The sequence below is a fragment of the Sorex araneus genome, chromosome 6 (genome assembly GCF_027595985.1).
Source record: "Sorex araneus isolate mSorAra2 chromosome 6, mSorAra2.pri, whole genome shotgun sequence".
NCBI classification, from domain to species: domain Eukaryota; kingdom Metazoa; phylum Chordata; class Mammalia; order Eulipotyphla; family Soricidae; genus Sorex; species Sorex araneus.
In genome coordinates this window covers 84,451,601-84,467,590 of record NC_073307.1, presented here as the reverse complement: position 1 = coordinate 84,467,590, position 15,990 = coordinate 84,451,601, and the positions used below count along the sequence as shown (strand labels likewise).

The 15,990-nt window shown below is 59.8% G+C and overlaps 1 protein-coding gene and 1 long non-coding RNA gene across 11 annotated transcripts; one reads left to right on the top strand and one right to left on the bottom strand.

The window, feature by feature from the left end:
• Positions 1-206: 206 nt before the first annotated feature.
• LOC129405585 (uncharacterized) lies at positions 207-4,226 on the bottom strand. The gene is made up of 3 exons (XR_008630674.1): positions 3,088-4,226; positions 1,984-2,128; positions 207-275 (listed from the first exon to the last, which is right to left on the bottom strand). It is a non-coding gene; the product is annotated as an uncharacterized LOC129405585 (long non-coding RNA).
• Positions 2,009-15,257, top strand: FOXM1 (forkhead box M1). Of its 10 annotated transcripts, none has more exons than XM_055141821.1 (8): positions 2,009-2,666; positions 3,915-4,039; positions 6,831-7,022; positions 8,149-8,277; positions 9,538-9,582; positions 10,196-10,265; positions 10,395-10,570; positions 14,081-15,257. In XM_055141821.1, exons 1-8 carry the CDS (start codon positions 2,009-2,011, stop codon positions 14,900-14,902), a joined length of 2,217 nt encoding a protein of 738 aa, XP_054997796.1. In that variant the 3' UTR covers positions 14,903-15,257. The 10 variants fall into 10 exon arrangements, with proteins under 10 accessions (XP_054997796.1, XP_054997795.1, XP_054997798.1 ...); XM_055141820.1 differs by having other exon boundaries at positions 10,193-10,265; XM_055141823.1 differs by having other exon boundaries at positions 2,009-2,670; positions 3,922-4,039.
• The last annotated feature ends 733 nt before the right edge of the window (positions 15,258-15,990 follow it).

Below are 15,990 nucleotides of genomic sequence, written 5' to 3'. Positions count from 1 at the left end.
CCAGATGGCAAATGGCCGGGAGGGTGACACTCGTTCTGAGGGTGAAAGCAGGGACCCCCCAACCCGTTTCTTGGACCACCTCTATATCAGACCGTGGTGGAGTAGTTTCTGTAGCCAGAGAAAGCAACAAAGTACAGCTTTGGACAGACAAAACCTTCCTCCCCACCCCCTCAACCCCCCCAGGCCCCCACCCCGCCCCAACTTTGCCAGTGAGCACCTGAGGCTGGAGCCGTAACTGCATTCTGGGAGTCGGAGACGGGAAGGTAGGGTTGGTTCTGAAAGAAATGGAAGGCCGGGGGAGAGAGCACGAGAGTCAAGGAGCCTGCCCAGCACGCAGCCGGGTCACCACTATCCCGGTTCTAATCCCGCCACCACCTACGGGGCGCCGAGCCCTGATGGGGGCTGCAGACAGAGCACAGTGGGGTGGGCACTTGACGTGCATGCAGCCCACCCAGATTCTTCTACCCCAGGTATCCCCTTTGGTTCCCCCAGCACTGCCTGCATTGATCCCTGAGCACCACCGGGTGTCGCCCCCAAACAGACCAAAAAAAAAAAAAATCAGAGTGACCCCTGAGCACAGAGGCAGGTGTGGCTAGCCCCTGAGCACCTCCAGGTGTGGCCCGAAAACAAACCACAAATAAAAACGCTGACAGATGGGGCTGGAGCGATAGCACAGCAGGGAGGGCGTTTGCCTTGCACGTGGCTGACCCGGGTTCGATTCCCAGCATCCCATATGGTCCCCCAAGCACGCCAGGAGTAATTCCTGAGTGCAGAGCCAGGAGGAACCCCTGAGCAGCATCACCAGGTGTGACCCAAAAAGCAAAAAAAAAAAAGGACACTGACAGATGAAGCCGGCGGCCAGGGAGGTCGGCTAAGCAGCTCCTGTGCACGGCCCGCTGGGGGAGGGGGCGCCCTGCTCTGCTTCTCCTCACGCTGCCCGGTGACAGCAGCCCGGGTGGCATGGTGCTCTGGCGACCAGGAGCAGGTGGAGGGTGTCAGCCACGGTGCCACTGACCAGCCTGCCGGGCTGCCTCTGTGGGCACTGACTGGCTCCTAAGGGCCTCCTAGGACAGACAGTACGTGTGTCTTTCCCCGACCCCAACTCCCCAACAGCCCCTCCAGTCCCCACCCCCATCCTGCAGCAAGCCTGATCCTAGGCAGTGATGGGGCATTGGTCCTGTTTGGGTCACTCTTCCATCTGTTTCTCTCTCCCTTTTTTTTTTTTTTTGCTTTTTGGGTCACACCTGGTGATGCACAGGGGTTACTCTTGCCTCATGCACTCAGGAATCACTCCTGGTGGTATTCGGGGAACCGTATGGGATGCTGGGAATAGAACCCGGTTGGCCGCGTGCAGGGCGAATGCCCTCCCCGCTGTGCTGTTGCTCCAGCCCCCTCCCATCTGCTTCTGGCTTTGGCTTTTGGGCGCGACCAGCCACACTCGGGGTTTACTCCCGGCTCTGCACTCTGGGCTCATTCCTGGCCTGGCCCAGGGGACTGTATGGGGTACCGGGGATCGAACCTGAGTCAGCCAGGTGCAGGACCACGCCCCACCTGCTGTAAACCATCTCTCCGGCCCTCTCCCGCGTTGGTTTCTGTAGCCAAACATTCTCGCAAAGAATTCTTTGGTTTTCATGGCCCGACTCACGGACTTCAAGTGTGGGGACTTTCAGGAGTTTAGCTTCATACATCCTTCTGTTTGCAGGGGGTCGGGTTGGGGTGAAGGGGGATCACGTACGGCAGTGTAGTAAGCCCAGGCTTACTCCTGGCTCTGTGCTCAGGGATCACTCCCGCTGGTGCTGGGGATTGAACCAGGGTCGGCCGCCTGCAAGGCCCCTACCTTAACCCCTTTACTATCTCTCTGGCCCCGTGTCACTCTCACCATCCCTGCCACCAAAGTTCCACTCCACCCCGTCCCAAAGACCCCTCTGCTCACTCTCCTCCCCTCCCCCCTTCATAAACGCTCAGAGACCTTTGAGAACGCACCCAGGGTAAGCCCTCGCCGCTCTGCATGGCGTTGGTTGGTTTTGACTCTTTTGTGGGTACAGAGTGTCCAGCTGCGGGACGCCCTGGCGGGGGTCCCTCTGGTCCCTCGGCCCGACCGCGCTGCTGTCTGCCTGCAGGGCCCGAGCTTCTCCATGGAGAGAGAAGGCCCAGATTCACCATGAGAACCAGCCCCCGCCGGCCACTGATTCTCAAGAGACGGAGGCTGCCCCTTCCCGCGCAGAATGCCCCCGGCGAAGCGCCCCAAGAGGACCCCAAGAGGCCCCCGGCCCAGAGAGAGGCGGGGCCCGCCCAGGCCCCCCAGGAGAGGGCAGAGGCCGGGGCCTGCCAGTTTCCGGCCGGGATCAGGATCATCAACCACCCCACGGTGCCCGACACCCAGGTGGTGGCCATCCCCAGCGACGCCGACATACAGAGCATCATCGCGGCGCTGACGGCCAAGGGCAAGGAGAGCGGCAGCAGCGGGCCCACCAAGTTCATCCTGGTCAGCTGCGGGGGGGGCGGCGCCCCCCACCCCGCGGGGCGCCCGCCTGCGGCCCCCGCCGGCAACGAGCCCAGGAGGACCCAAGTGGGCGCCGAGGCCCCGGGGCCCCGGCCTGCAGCGAGGGACGGGAATCGCCCCCGGCCGCTCGCCGCCCTTCCCGGGCACCGGTGGGAGAGCTGCGGTATGTGGGCGCGCCCCGCCCGCGGCCGGCAGGAATGCGGGCCGGCACGTCGGACCCGCCACCCGCCGGCGGCATCCGCCCGGCTGGGCAGTCTTCCTCTTCTTCCTAAATTTAATCTTTCCTTCCTCTCTCTCTCTTTCTCTCTCTCTCTCTCTCTCTTTCTCTCTCTCTCTTTCTTTCTTTCTTTCTTTCTTTCTTTCTTTCTTTCTTTCTTTCTTTCTTTCTTTCTTTCTTTCTTTCTTTCTTTCTTTCTTTCTTTCTTTCTTTCTTTCTCTCTTCTCTGATTTTTGGGTCACACTCAGTGGGCCTCGGGGCTTATTCCTGGCTCTGCGCTCAGGGGCCACTCCTGGTGGGGTTTAGGGGACCCTACAGGATGCTGGGCATTGAACCTGGGATGGCCCATGCAAGGCAGATGCCCTACCTGCTGTGCTATAGCTCTGGACATTTCTTTCTTTCTTTCTTCTTGCTTTTGGGTCACCCGGTGATGCACACGGGTTACTCCTGGCTCTGCACTCAGGAATCACTCCTGGTGGTGCTCGGGGGACCCTATGGGATGCTGGGAATCAAACCCGGGTTGGCCATGTGCAAGGCAAACGGCCTTCCCGCTGTGCTGTAGCTCCGGCCCAAGCTCTGGCCATTTCTTTACCTATTTCTTTTTCTTTTCTTGCCTTTCCTTTTTTTTTTTTCCTCTTTTCTCTTCTCTCCCTTCCCTCCTCCCTTCCTTCCATTCTCCGCACGGAGGACAGAACTTAGGGCTTCACAGATGCAAAGCAATGATGTTCCCACTTGGCTGGACCCCTGGCCCCCTCTTGAAGCCCCGAGCCCTCTCCTTGGGCACCCCAGAGGGCTGCAGTTCTAGATGGGCATTTCTTACCTTTTTTATGTCGGAGAAGGGCGTTTTGCGGTTTCTGTTCCGCCTCCCCAGGAGGAGGAAGGAGGAAGTAGCCATCTTTCTCTACTTACTATCGGAGAAAATAAATAAGTAGAGGAGGGAGAAGTGACTTTCCCTTGCCGGCAACTTTCCTAAGGTTCCCTCGGAGGCTCTCGGTAGCCCTGCCGGAGCCCAGCCTGCGATGCTGCTGGGACCGCACGTTTCTCTGGCGCGAGGTCTTCCAGCAGGCCTGAGGGTGCCAGTAGGTTCCCTCGTGCTTCGGTCCCTGAGAGTGTAGGAGCAGGGGGTCCCTAACCACCAGCTCCCGTGGGCCTGCCGGGAGCTCAGTGGCCTCTTGCATTGCTCCCTCCCTCCAGCGGGCAGTGAGGCAGCTGGCTGTGCGCTCAACGTCCAGTGGCACAACGACAGAGTGGGGTCCTGCCCCATCAAGCAGGAGGTGGAGGAGAAGGAGAATCGGCACCTGGAGCCCAGTCAGGTCAAGGTAAACCAACCGTGTGGCCCCTGGGGGGTGAGTCGGGGCCAGTGCAGGGGTCAGGGGGCCTGTGAGTTTCATCTCCGGGTGTTAGTCTGGATAAAGGATGACCTACTTTTCTTTTTTTTTTTTTTTTGCTCTTTTTTGGGTCACACCCAGCGATGCACAGGGGTTACTCCTGGCTCTGTACTCAGGAATGACTCCTGGCGGTGCTCGGGGGACCCTATGGGATGCTGGGAATCGAACCCCCCAGTTGGCCGCGTGCAATGCAAACGCCCCACCCCACCCCCCCCCGCCCCGTGACCCACTTTTTTGTCTGGAAGCTTCTGACGTTTCCTTGCAGGCTGCTCCCTCGGACCTATTAGGAATCGGACCCTTGGTACCTGAACAGGGTTCGTTACCCGGCACCACATACAGTCCCCTGGGCTGACCAGGAGGGATCCCTGAGCACAGAGCCAGGAGTAAGCCCAGCACACCGCCGGGTATGGCCCCCAAGACCAATCTGAAATCTGTTCCCAAATGAGGGACAGGGAGGTACTCAGGAAGTACTGAAGAGGTCTCAGTGTGAGAAACCGTTTGGGCTTAAAGCAGGCATTTCATCAGACTGGAGCGAGTGCACACTGGGCAGGGCACTTGTCCTGTGCGTGGCTGACCTGGATTCAATTCCCCACCACTCCAGATGGCCCCCTGAGCACTGTCAGTAGGGGTCCCTGAGCACAGAGCCAGGAGTAAGCCCTGAGCACCACTGGGTGTGGCCCCAAACAAAAACCAAACAAAAAGTGAAAATCAGGGACTAGAAAAAAAGCTCCAGGGGGCTGAGGACATGCTTTGCAGGCAGGAGGTCCTGGGCTCGATCCCTGGTACCACAGGGTACCCCGAGCACCCCAGAAACAACCCCGAGCGCTGCTGGGTGTGCTCCAGAAACCCAAACAACATGGATTGTGTATGTAAGTGAAAATCCATCTGCACACTGAGGGGCCGTGGCCACAGCTCAGCAGGTGGGCACTGAAGACCACCCTGCAGAGGATGCAGCTCAGTACCTCAGCGTCAGAGAGTGCCTGAGCCTTCGCCAGAGGTGTGTGTGGACACCCGTCTGTGCCACTCAGGACAGCTTCTCTCACCCCGCAGGAGTCGGAACTGACCTAAGACGCAGGGGTCTTCACTCCCAGGTCTGAAAAGGAAGAGGGGTAATGGTTTTAGTATTAAATAATGCTTTATGTATCATAATCTCAGGCAGGAGAGATAGGACAGCGGGGAGGGCATATTTGCCTTCCGCATGGTCAACCTGGGTTCAATCCTCAGCATCCCATGTGGTCCCCTGAGCACCACCAGGGGTGATTCCTGAGTGCAGAGCCGGGAGTCACCCCTGAGCATCGCAGGAAGGCAGGAAGGAAGGCAGGAAGGAAGGAAGGAAGGAAGGAAGGAAGGAAGGAAGGAAGGAAGGAAGGAAGGAAGGAAGGAAGGAAGGCAGGAAGGAAGGAAGGAAGGAAGGAAGGAAGGAAGGAAGGAAGGAAGGAAGGAAGGAAGGAAGGAAGGAAGGAAGGAAGGAAGGAAGGAATAATCTATGCATCTATGCAGGCTTTCTTTTTTTTTTGCTTTTTGGGTCACACCCGGCAATACACAGGGGTCATTCCTGGCTCATGCACTCAGAAATTACCCCTGGTGGTGCTCAGGAGACCATATGGGATGCTGGGATTCGAACCCGGGTCGGCCACGTGCAAGGCAAACACCCTACCCGCTGTGCTATCGCTCCAGCCCCTATGCAGGCTTTCTTGAGAGGTTTCAACTGGCCAAGGACTGGGCTCCTAGGGCTGCTGAGGCAGCTCAGTGGACAGAGGACACTCAGAACATGCTCTGTGCATCAAGGGCCCAGGTTCAGTCTCTGCCACTGCATGGTCCCACATACATTGCTGCGAACAGCCCCCGAGCGCACACACAAACTCTGCATCGCCGCTTGCTACCAGCCAACATCTTCAAAATGCACAAGGACAGACAAGTTGCTGTGCGCTGTCTGGGCTTGACTGATGTCCGCCAGGAGTTACCCCGCTTGTGAGGATGGGGTCTCTGCTGAGTTTGTCTCTAGCATGATTCTTTGTAGGGGTGGGGGTGGGGGGCACAGGGAGGGTAAGCAGGGAGTGAGTGAGAGGGTTAGGCCACATCCAGCTGTGCTTAGGGGTCACTCCTGTCAGGGCTCAGGGGACCCTATGCAGTGCCCCGCATGGGCCCAGCTGTCTCCTAGCGCTCTGGTTCCTCTAGCAGGGTCCTGTGGGCTGAAAGGTTTCCTTGGACCAGGGAACAGCCCAGCCCTCACCAAATAGGGGCTGGAGCAATAGGACAGCGGGGAGGGCGTTTGCCTTGCATGCAGCTGACCCGGGTTCGATTCCCAGCATCCCATATGGTCCCCCGAGCACCGCCAGGAGTCATTCCTGAGTGCAGAGCCAGGAGGAACCCCTGTGCATCACTGGGTGTGACCCAAAAAGAAAACAAAAAAAGAAGTAAATAAACGCCAGGTTTCTCTCTAGAGGCGGTGCAGCCTTTATTAATCTATTTGTTTATTTCTTTTTAGAGCCACACCCAGCCGTGTGGTTTTAGCTTAGCTTTGGGGCCACACCCGACTTAGTCCTGGCTCTGCGCTCAGGGGCTCAGGGGTCCCTCCTGGCAGGCTTGGGGTGATGTGCCACGTCGGGGGCCCGCTGGGTGCCAGGCAAGCGCCATGCCCACCATGCCAGCCCGGCAGCCCCGGGAGGGCCTGAGGGCTCTCCTGAGACCTTCCCGCCGGCCTCTCTCTCCTAACCCGCAGGTCGAGGAGGCCCCGGAATCGTCCACGTCCTGGCCGGAGTCGGTGTCCGAGCGGCCGCCCTACTCTTACATGGCCATGATCCAGTTCGCCATCAACAGCACGGAGAGGAAGCGCATGACCCTGAAGGACATCTACGCGTGGATAGAGGACCACTTCCCCTACTTCAAGCACATCGCCAAGCCAGGCTGGAAGGTGCCACGGTCCCCGGCCCGGCCACGCCCACCCCGGCCACCAGCCCAGCCGCCCAGATGGGCCCGTCTGTGTGTGGTGCCCCAGGGAGGAGAGAGGTTCTGTGCCAGGGGTGTCAGGACTAGACACTACCTGCCGCTGCCCACGGCTGGCCTCCCCGGCCTGCCCAGCCCCAACTGCCCAGCGACTCCACCCCGGGGCTTCAGGGAGGGGCTTCAGGACGGCCCCAGGCCCTGACATCCCCAGCGACTCGGTGAAACTGAGCGTCTATACGAAAGAGAACATGGGGGCCGGAGCGAGAGCACAGCGGGGAGGGTGTATGCCTTGCACGCGGCCGACCCGGGTTCGATTCCCAGCATCCCATAGGGTCCCCCGAGCACCGCCAGGTAATTCCTGAGCGCAGAGCCAGGAGTGACCCCTGTGTATCGCCGGGTGTGAGCCAAAAAGATTGTTCTCTTTTAACAATGGGGGGGTTGGTTTTGTTTGTTTGGGCCCCCCCCCAGCGGTGCTCTGGCTTACTCCTGGCGCTGTGTTCAGGGGTTTCTGCTCCACGTGGGTGCTGGGGGTCCAACCCACGTGGGGAGCAGACACGAGTGAGGCAAGCTCCCCACCTCTCACTGTCTCCCCAGCCGGCCCTGGGCTCTGGGCCCCCACCTCCCCGAGGGCCACCCACCCTCCGCAGAAGGGGGGCACTTGACTTTTTCACTTTCTTTGTCAGGAGGCATATGCCTGGTGATGCTCCGGGGTTCCTCCTGGCTCTGCACTCAGGAATTACCCCTAGTGGTGCTCGGGGACCCTATGGGATGCTGGGAATCAAACCTTGGGTCGGCCGGGTGCAAGGCAAACACCCTCCCCGCTGTGCTATGGCTCCAGCCCCTCTTCCAAGGCTCTTAACAGGAGGCGGCCTGTCTTCGCTTCCGTGCTAGCCTCTCTCTGCCTGGGCCTCTCCTTCCTGCCTAGTCTCCCTCTGGCCCCAGGAACGTGCGGCTCTCTACCCCCGTACGGTGACGGGTTCCTGGCTGAGGTGGCCGGCTCGGCCGTGGGCTAGGTCACACGGACACAAGAGGCTGCCGTCTACTCAGCTGGCTGCTCACTGGCTGTCTGTCCCTCCCTCCCTCCCTCCCTCCAGAATTCCATCCGCCACAACCTTTCCCTCCACGACATGTTTGTCCGGGAGACGTCTGGCAACGGCAAAGTCTCCTTCTGGACCATTCACCCCAGTGCCAACCGCTACCTGACGCTGGACCAGGTGTTCAAGGTGAGCCCCCTGCTCTCGTGTGGAGGGGCCCGGGCTGGACGCCGTCCCCTCCCCCTCGGAAGGACGACGGTGACCCCGGGGCTCCTGTGCCAGCCAGCCCCTTAGTGCCCCGGTGCCACCCGCTGAGTGGCGTCCCATGGACAAAGACCACAGGACACACCACTGGGCCAGGCCAGACGGGGAGAGGACAGCTCCAACCCAGCTCAGGCACTGTCCAGTGTCACTGTCCTCCCCCCCTGCCCAGGGCGCTTGCCAAAGCACCGATTCCTCAGGCCCAGAGAGAGAGGACAGTGGGCAGGGCGCTTGTCTTTTTTTTTCTTTTTTGGGTCACACCCGGCAATGCTCAGGGGTTCCTCCTGGCTCTGAACTCAGGAATTACCCCTGGCAGTGCTTGGTGGACCCTATGGGATGCTGGGCATCGAACCAGGTCGGCCGCATGCCAGGCAAACGCCCTCCCCGCTGTGCTATGGCTCCAGCCCCAGGGCGCTTGTCTCTCACATGGCTGAGTACTGGGGATCGAACCCGGGTCAGCTGGGTGTGCCCTGAGCACTGCTTGGGCAGCTAATACGAAACCAAACCCAAGGGGGCCTAAGAGATAGCACAGCCAGTAGGGCTGCTGCCCTGCGTGTGGCTGACCCAGGTTCGATCCCCGGCATCCCGTAAGGTCCGCCCTGAGCCCCACCAGGTGTGATTCCTGAGTGCAGAGCCAGGAGGAAGCCCTGAGCGTTGCCAGGGGTGACCCCAAATCACACACACACACACACACACACACACACACACACACACACACACACACAGCCAGCATCCCTGGCCCCTTTGGAGTCTCTCACTGCTCGGGGCGGGATCTAGCACATCCCGGGTGAGCCCTAGACCTCGCTCTGGGGCCGGAGAGATTGCACAGGTTTAGTCCCCGGCATCCCATATGGTCCCCTGAGCACCGACTGCTCAGTCCCCCTGAGCATTGCCGGGTATGGCCCCCGAACCAACCAACTGATGAAAAGCAACCGCCTTGCTTTAGGCTGGAGCGCAGGGAACAGCCCCAGAACAGCTTTCCAGACGGAAGCGAATGTCGGGTGATTTTGGGGCGCCCCCCCACACACACCAAGACTGAACATACCCCTTATCTCCCGGAGGGCCGTCGCATAGGGCGGTCCTCAGCCTCCATCAGGACTAGCTGTTTTTCCCCCCGCCTGCTGAGACCGACCATGTTGGTGGTTAACTTTATCTCATTTCTCTCCCCCAATGCCTGACCACCACCAGCCACTGGACCCCGGGGCTCCACAATCGCCCGAGCACTTGCAATCAGTAAGACTCTCTCCTCCGGCGGGGGCCTGGCCTCGCTTCCCCTTCTCTGCTCGGCATGGCTTAGGGGACAGGGACAAGGCGGGGGAAGGGCACGGCCCGTGGCCACTGCCTCCCCCTCCCCCCCAGGAGTTGGGCTCAGGGCCACTTCTCTGTGTGAGGGGGAGACGGGATCCCCACGCCGCCCCCCAGACGAGGCGAAGGTGAGAGGTGAGGTGAGCGTAGTGGGGCCAGGCGGGGCTGGATGCGAGTCAGCACCAAGACCGAGAGCCCGGCCGAGGGCTGGCCCGATGGCTGGCAGTTCTGTTCTGTAGCCCCCTGGCCTTCCTTGGCTGCTCCCGAAGCCCCCGGCTCGAGTGCCCCCCGGGGTGGAGAGGGGCTTGGCGGGTGGGGAGGCGGCCAGCCAGCCGGCGAGTCACCACGGACTAACCAAGGCTCGGAAACAGCCACGCTTCCCCCCTCCCCGCACCCCTGCACGGCCCCCACTGGCTCTTGTCTTCCTGCCCGGGTGAGTGGTTAGCTCCAGGCAGCACCAGAGCGGCGGGTGGGGTTCTCCGCCCGCCCCGGCTCTGTTAACCCAGGCTCCTCTCTCTCCCCCCGCCTCTGCCATGAGCAGCAGCAGAAACGACCCCACACGGAGCTCCGCCGGAACGTGGCCATCAAAACTGAACTCCCCCTGGGCGCACGTTAGTATGGGGGCGCTGCGGGGCCTCGGGCCGGGCCCCGAGCAGCAGAGCCGGGCTCTGGGGGCTGAGAGGGCTGCGGCCCCGGCGCCCTGCTGCTGATCTCTCCTGTCCTCCCCCCCACCCCCCCAGGGCGGAAGATGAAGCCCCTGCTGCCAAGGGTCAGCTCCTACCTGGTGCCCATCCAGTTCCCGGCGAACCCATCCCTGGTGCTGCAGCCCTCGGTAAAGGTGCCAATGCCCCTGGCCGCCTCCCTCGTGAGCTCAGAGCTTGCCCGCCACGGCAAGCGGGTCCGAATTGCCCCCAAGGTGAGTGGCTCCCGAGCTTCTCCTTGGAGGGACGCCAGGCTAGGCGGGAGCCAAGGCGTGCGGAGCACCAGACGAGGTGTTCTCGGGAACCTAGCGGGAGAGACCGGGCAGGAGGAGGGGCAGGGTCGGCACGGCCTTCTCCGCGCTCAGGAGCAACGTTAGGGGACCGTGCAAACGGTGTCAGGAGCCAGAGAGCGCCCAGTGGGGAGGGCACTCGCCTGGCCGGCAGTCGATCCCAGGTTCCGTCTCCGGCATCCCAGACAGGCCCTCAAGCCTCGCCACGAACGATCCTTGTGTGCAGAGATAGGGATAAGCCCTGAGCACTGATGGGGGTGTGCCCCACTGCCCCCCACCAAAAAAAAAACAAAAACGTAAAGGAAGGAAGCCCTCACATGTCCAAAGTGAGTTGGTAAGAATTCAGTTGAGGTGATCGATCCGGAATGGGCTGGAGTGGCTAAGAGTTTGGAAGTCCTGTTGAGAGGGAGGATCAATCCCCCACACCTCCTGGTTCCCGCCAGCACCAGCCCGAGTGACTCGTAAGCACCTCTGGGTGTAACCTGTTGCTCATCAATTTTGCTCGAGCGGGCACCAGTAACGTCTCCACTGTGAGACTTGTTGTGACTGTTTTTGCCATATCGAATACACCACCGGGAGCTTGCCAGGCTCTGCCGTGCAGGCGAGATACTCTCGGTAGCTTGCCGGGCTCTCCGAGAGGGGTGGAGGAATTGAACCTGGGTCGGCCGCGTGCAAGGCAAACGCCCCTACCCGCTGTGCTATCGCTCCAGCCCCTTGGTGTAACCAAAAACCAAAAAGAAAGTTCACAAGTGAAGTAGGTACTAAACAGAAGCAGACTGGAGGGCTAGAGAGATAGTACGGTGGGTGCTTGCCTTGCCTGCAGCTGACCTGAATTCTATCCCCGGCACCCCATATGGTCCCCGAAGCCTGCAAGGAGTAAGCCCCGAGTACTGCTGGGTGTTGCCCAGAAGCCAGGAAATAAATGAACAGAAGCAGATTTAGGGGAGCAACAGACGTGCCGATGAGCCCCTTCTGCTCCCCAGATGTGTGAGAATTTAGCCCGTTTTCTTCCATGTTTTATCCATGCCTAGTGTTATATAGCCACAGCTGCTATGTGTACACAGGTGCAAGCGCATGCGTGTACACACACACATACACACACACACACACACACACACACACACACACAAACACTCCCCCCATTTTATACATACATATACAGTGCTGTTGTACCCAGAATCACCAGAGTGGATGAGAGTCCAGAGTGAGTCAGACTCACTCAACTTCGGAATCTCTGACACTGAGGGGCTAGATAATCCTTCGTGCTCCCAGTAGGGTCACCCCTGGTGGTGACACGATTCCTGGTGGTCACCCGGCAGACCACACGATGGCGGGAATGGACCCTGGTCCTCCTCCAGGCAGAGACTGTGCACCACCTCTGTGAGCTCGCTCCCCAACCTGGGAGGGAGATTAGGGTCAGGTCCAGGGGCAGTGCTCAGGATCGAACCAAAGTTAGCCCGCTCTAGCCTTTTCGACTGTCTCTGCAATTCCACTCGTAGGGACCATTTTGTTCCTAGGGTTGATTTTGGGTTGTTTTTTTTTTTTTTTTTAAATTTTTTTCCTGTCCTTATTCATCAATTTTGCAATTAAAAAGTATTTGCTTGTTTTATTGTTTTGGGCCACACCTGGCAGTGCTCAGGGCTTACTCCTGGCTCTGCACTCAGGGATCACTCCTGGCGGGGCTCAGGGGACCATATGGGGTGCTGGGGATCGAACCTGGGTCAGCTGGGTGTGCCCTGAGCACTGCTTGGGATCCAATACAAAACAAATGGGGCTGAAGAGATAGCACAGCCAGTAGGGCTGCCTTGCATGTGGCCGACCCAGGTTCAATCCCTGATATCCCATATGGTCCCCCAAGTACCGCCAGGAGTGAGTCCTAAGCATAGAGCCAGGAGTAAGCCCAGAGCATCGCCAGGTGTGGCCCCACCAAAAACCAAACCAACAAAACCCCAGCTGTAGTAATATTCATTTCCACCAGCAACATATTTAAAAACAATGATCTCGATTTAGAGGGTGGGGGTTAGTGGGTACTCAGAGGCTATTCCTGGCTCTGTGCTCAGGAGTGACCCCTGGTGGTGCTTGGTGGGAACATCATCATCATCATCATCATCATCATTATCCTCCTCCTCCTCTTGATCATAGATTTTCTCGAGCAGTCTCAGTAACGTCTCCATTCGTCCTAGCCCTGAGATTTTAGCAGCCTCTCTGTACTCGTCCTTCCCAACGGTGCCACATTGGAAGCTCTTTCAGGGTCAAAGGAATGAGACCCAGCATTGTTACTGGTTTTGGCATAGAATACGCCATGGGGAGTTTGCCAGGCTCTTCTGAGAAACCATACGTGATGCTATAGTTGCAAGGCAAGCAACTTGAGCCCTGCACCGCCCCTTCTAGCCCCAACAGCACCTGTCTTTACCAGAAATTATTAATCTCTGAAGTACTGGCCCAAGTACTATTTATTAAACATCTCTGTGGCATATTTTATCTTTCTTTGCTTATGAGTAGGCTTGAGCCCCTTCACATTGTTTGGTCACAATAATAATATTAACCGACACACAGTATTAATGGACACTGCCCATTTTCTACAGGTTTTGTTCATTTGTCAGAGTTCTTTCTTTATCAATGAAATTTACCTTTTTTATACTGAAGCGAGGCTTTTGCCGGGTGAGGGCGTTTCTATTGTTTCTTTTCTTTGTTTATGGTATCTCGTGCCACAGTAATATGTGAAGTTTTGATAGTCAACTATGTCTCTTCTCTTTTACAGCTTCTGGGTTTCCATTGTTGGCTAAGAAGGCCACCCATCCCCCCCCCCAGATTGTACACGTAGTCTCCTAGATTCTGTCAGGATTTGTATGGTCCCGATTTTCTGTTTAAGTCTCTGATACACCCAGTATTATTATATTATATATATTATTACATATTATATCATAATAATATATTACATGGTGTATTATTATATATTATAATACTATATTATTATATTATATAATATTAACATCCATCTCCCAGGTGGATATTAATTCTGCCAACATGTTTGGTACTGTCTGCCCCCCCACCCCCTCACGCACCCCCAAACTGAACTCTCACCTTCTTGGCCATTTGTAGGGCTCATCCTTCTAATCTCCAAAAATAGAAGGGAAAAGGGGCCGAAGCCATAGTCCAGCCGGGAGGGCGTTCGCCTTGCCCGCGGTGGGCCCAGGTTCGATCTCCTACATCCCATAGGGTCCCCCGGAGCACCACCAGAAGTGACTACTGAGTGCAGAGCCAGGAATAACCCCTGAGCATCTCCGGGTGTGGCTAAAGTTGGATAAAAAGAGAAATGGGGCGGTGTGGGGGGGATCGGCCTGAGCCTTCCTGGAGCCCCCCACCTCGTGTCCCCGCTGTGCCGGGGCCGGGCAGGGGGGCTCCCCTTTACCGTCCCCCCCGCTTCCCTTGCAGGTGCTGCTGGCGGAGGAGGGCGTCGGCCCGCTGCCCACCGCGGGCACAGGGTCCGAGGAGAGGGCGCCACCGCTGCCCGTCAAGGAGGAGGCCGTGGAGTGGCCCCTACCCCGGGGCCCGCTGCGGGCGCAGAGCCCCCCGCTGGCGGAGTGGCCCTCGCCCAGCCCCTCCGTCAAGGAGGAGGCGTCGTGCTCCTGGGAGGACTCGTCCCACTCGCCCACCGCGACCCCGCAGGGCCCCCCCAGCGCGCCCCGGTCCCCCGCGCGGCGCGTCTCGGAGATGCTGGTCACCCGGCGGCGGGAGCAGCGGGACCGGAGCCGCTCGCGCCGCAAGCAGCGCCTGCAGCCCCCCGAGCCGCTCAGCCCCCCGCCCCCAGAGCCCCCCGCGTCCTCCACGCCCAGCAAGGCCGGCCTCCCGCGCAGCCCGGGCCCCTGGCGCCTCACCCCGCCGGGCGCGGCCGGGGGGCTGCAGTTCAGCCCCGTGAGAACCCCGCGGCCCCCCGAGCTCAGCACCACCCCGCTCCGGGGCGTCCCCCTCTTCGACTCCCCCCGGGAACTCCTCCACCCCGAGCCCTTCGAGCTCGCCGCGGACCCCTTTGGCGGCTACTCCCCCTCCGACGTGGAGGTCCCCCAGGCCGGCTCCCCCGAGCCCCAGGACTCGGGCCTCTTGGCCAACAGGTCCCTGACCGAGGGCCTGGTGTTGGACACCATGAACGACAGCCTCAGCAAGATCCTGCTGGACATCAGCTTCCCCGGCCTTGACGAGGACCCGCTGGGCCCCGACGGCATCAACTGGGCCCAGATCCTTCCCGAGCTGCGCTAGAGGCCCAGCCTCGCTCCCCCTGCCCCCCCCAGCACTTTCAGGGCGCCCCTGGCCTCCGAGCGAGGCCCTGCCAGGCTCCTCCAGCCCCCCGTTCTGCCCAGGCCCTCCCCGAGCACGAGCACCTGCTCCCCTCCCCGGCCCAGCACCCTGCCTGTCAAGATCAGGTGGGGGGCTCGTGCCTCTCCCAGATGTCTGCCGCTGTGCCCCCCTCCCTGCTCCTTCCCGGGGCAGCCCTTGTACCCGTCCGTCCGTCGTGTTTATTTGCCAAATGACCCTCGAGTTGTAAACGTAAGCTGCTTGGCTCAGATCATTGCGGAGAGGCTGCCGGGAGCCGCCGCGGCTGGCCCTCCCTCGCTTTCCGCTGGAGAGAGGCTAGAACCCAGAGCACTGCACGGTTTCCCTCCCCTCCCTCCCCGCCGCCCCTTTCCGAGTCAGCTTCCCCCAGAAGAGGTCCTGGTCAGCAGATTGAGGTGGAGTTGGGGGTGGGGGACAGATGCGTCAGAAGCACAGGGTGGGGCGCCCTGATGTGTGCCCGGGAGACCCTTCTGATGATGTTCCTGAATCGTGCCAGAGACCCCAGCCCGGAGGGGAGGCAGGGGGTCCTGGCTGACCCCTGGCCTGGCCGCCGCTGCCCACGGCCTGCTGGGTGGCTGGAGAACACTAACCCCTGCTCAATAAAAGCCAGGGTGGGAACGCTGCGCTCCGTGTTGGTGTCTGGTCCCTGTGGGGGGGGAGTTGGGGGGGACAGAGTGATGGAGGGGGGAGTGGTGACGGGGAAGGAGCCAGCACAGAGACGTCGGACCTGCACGGGGCCCACCCAGCAGTGCTCAGGGCTCACTCCTTGCTCTTCACTCAGGGGTCACTCCAGGTAGTGTTGGGGCGACCTTATGGGGTGCCAGGCAGACGCCCTTCCCTGTTATACTATCTCGCTCTTCCTTTTTTTTATTTTGCAGTGCAGGGGATCAAACCTGGGGCCTCCCATACAGACCAGGGGATGTAGTTCAGTGGTAGAACCGCCTCTGTTTGGGGGTCACACCCAGCAGTGCTCAGGATTTAAGTCCTGACTCTGCTCCTGGCAGGGCTCGGGA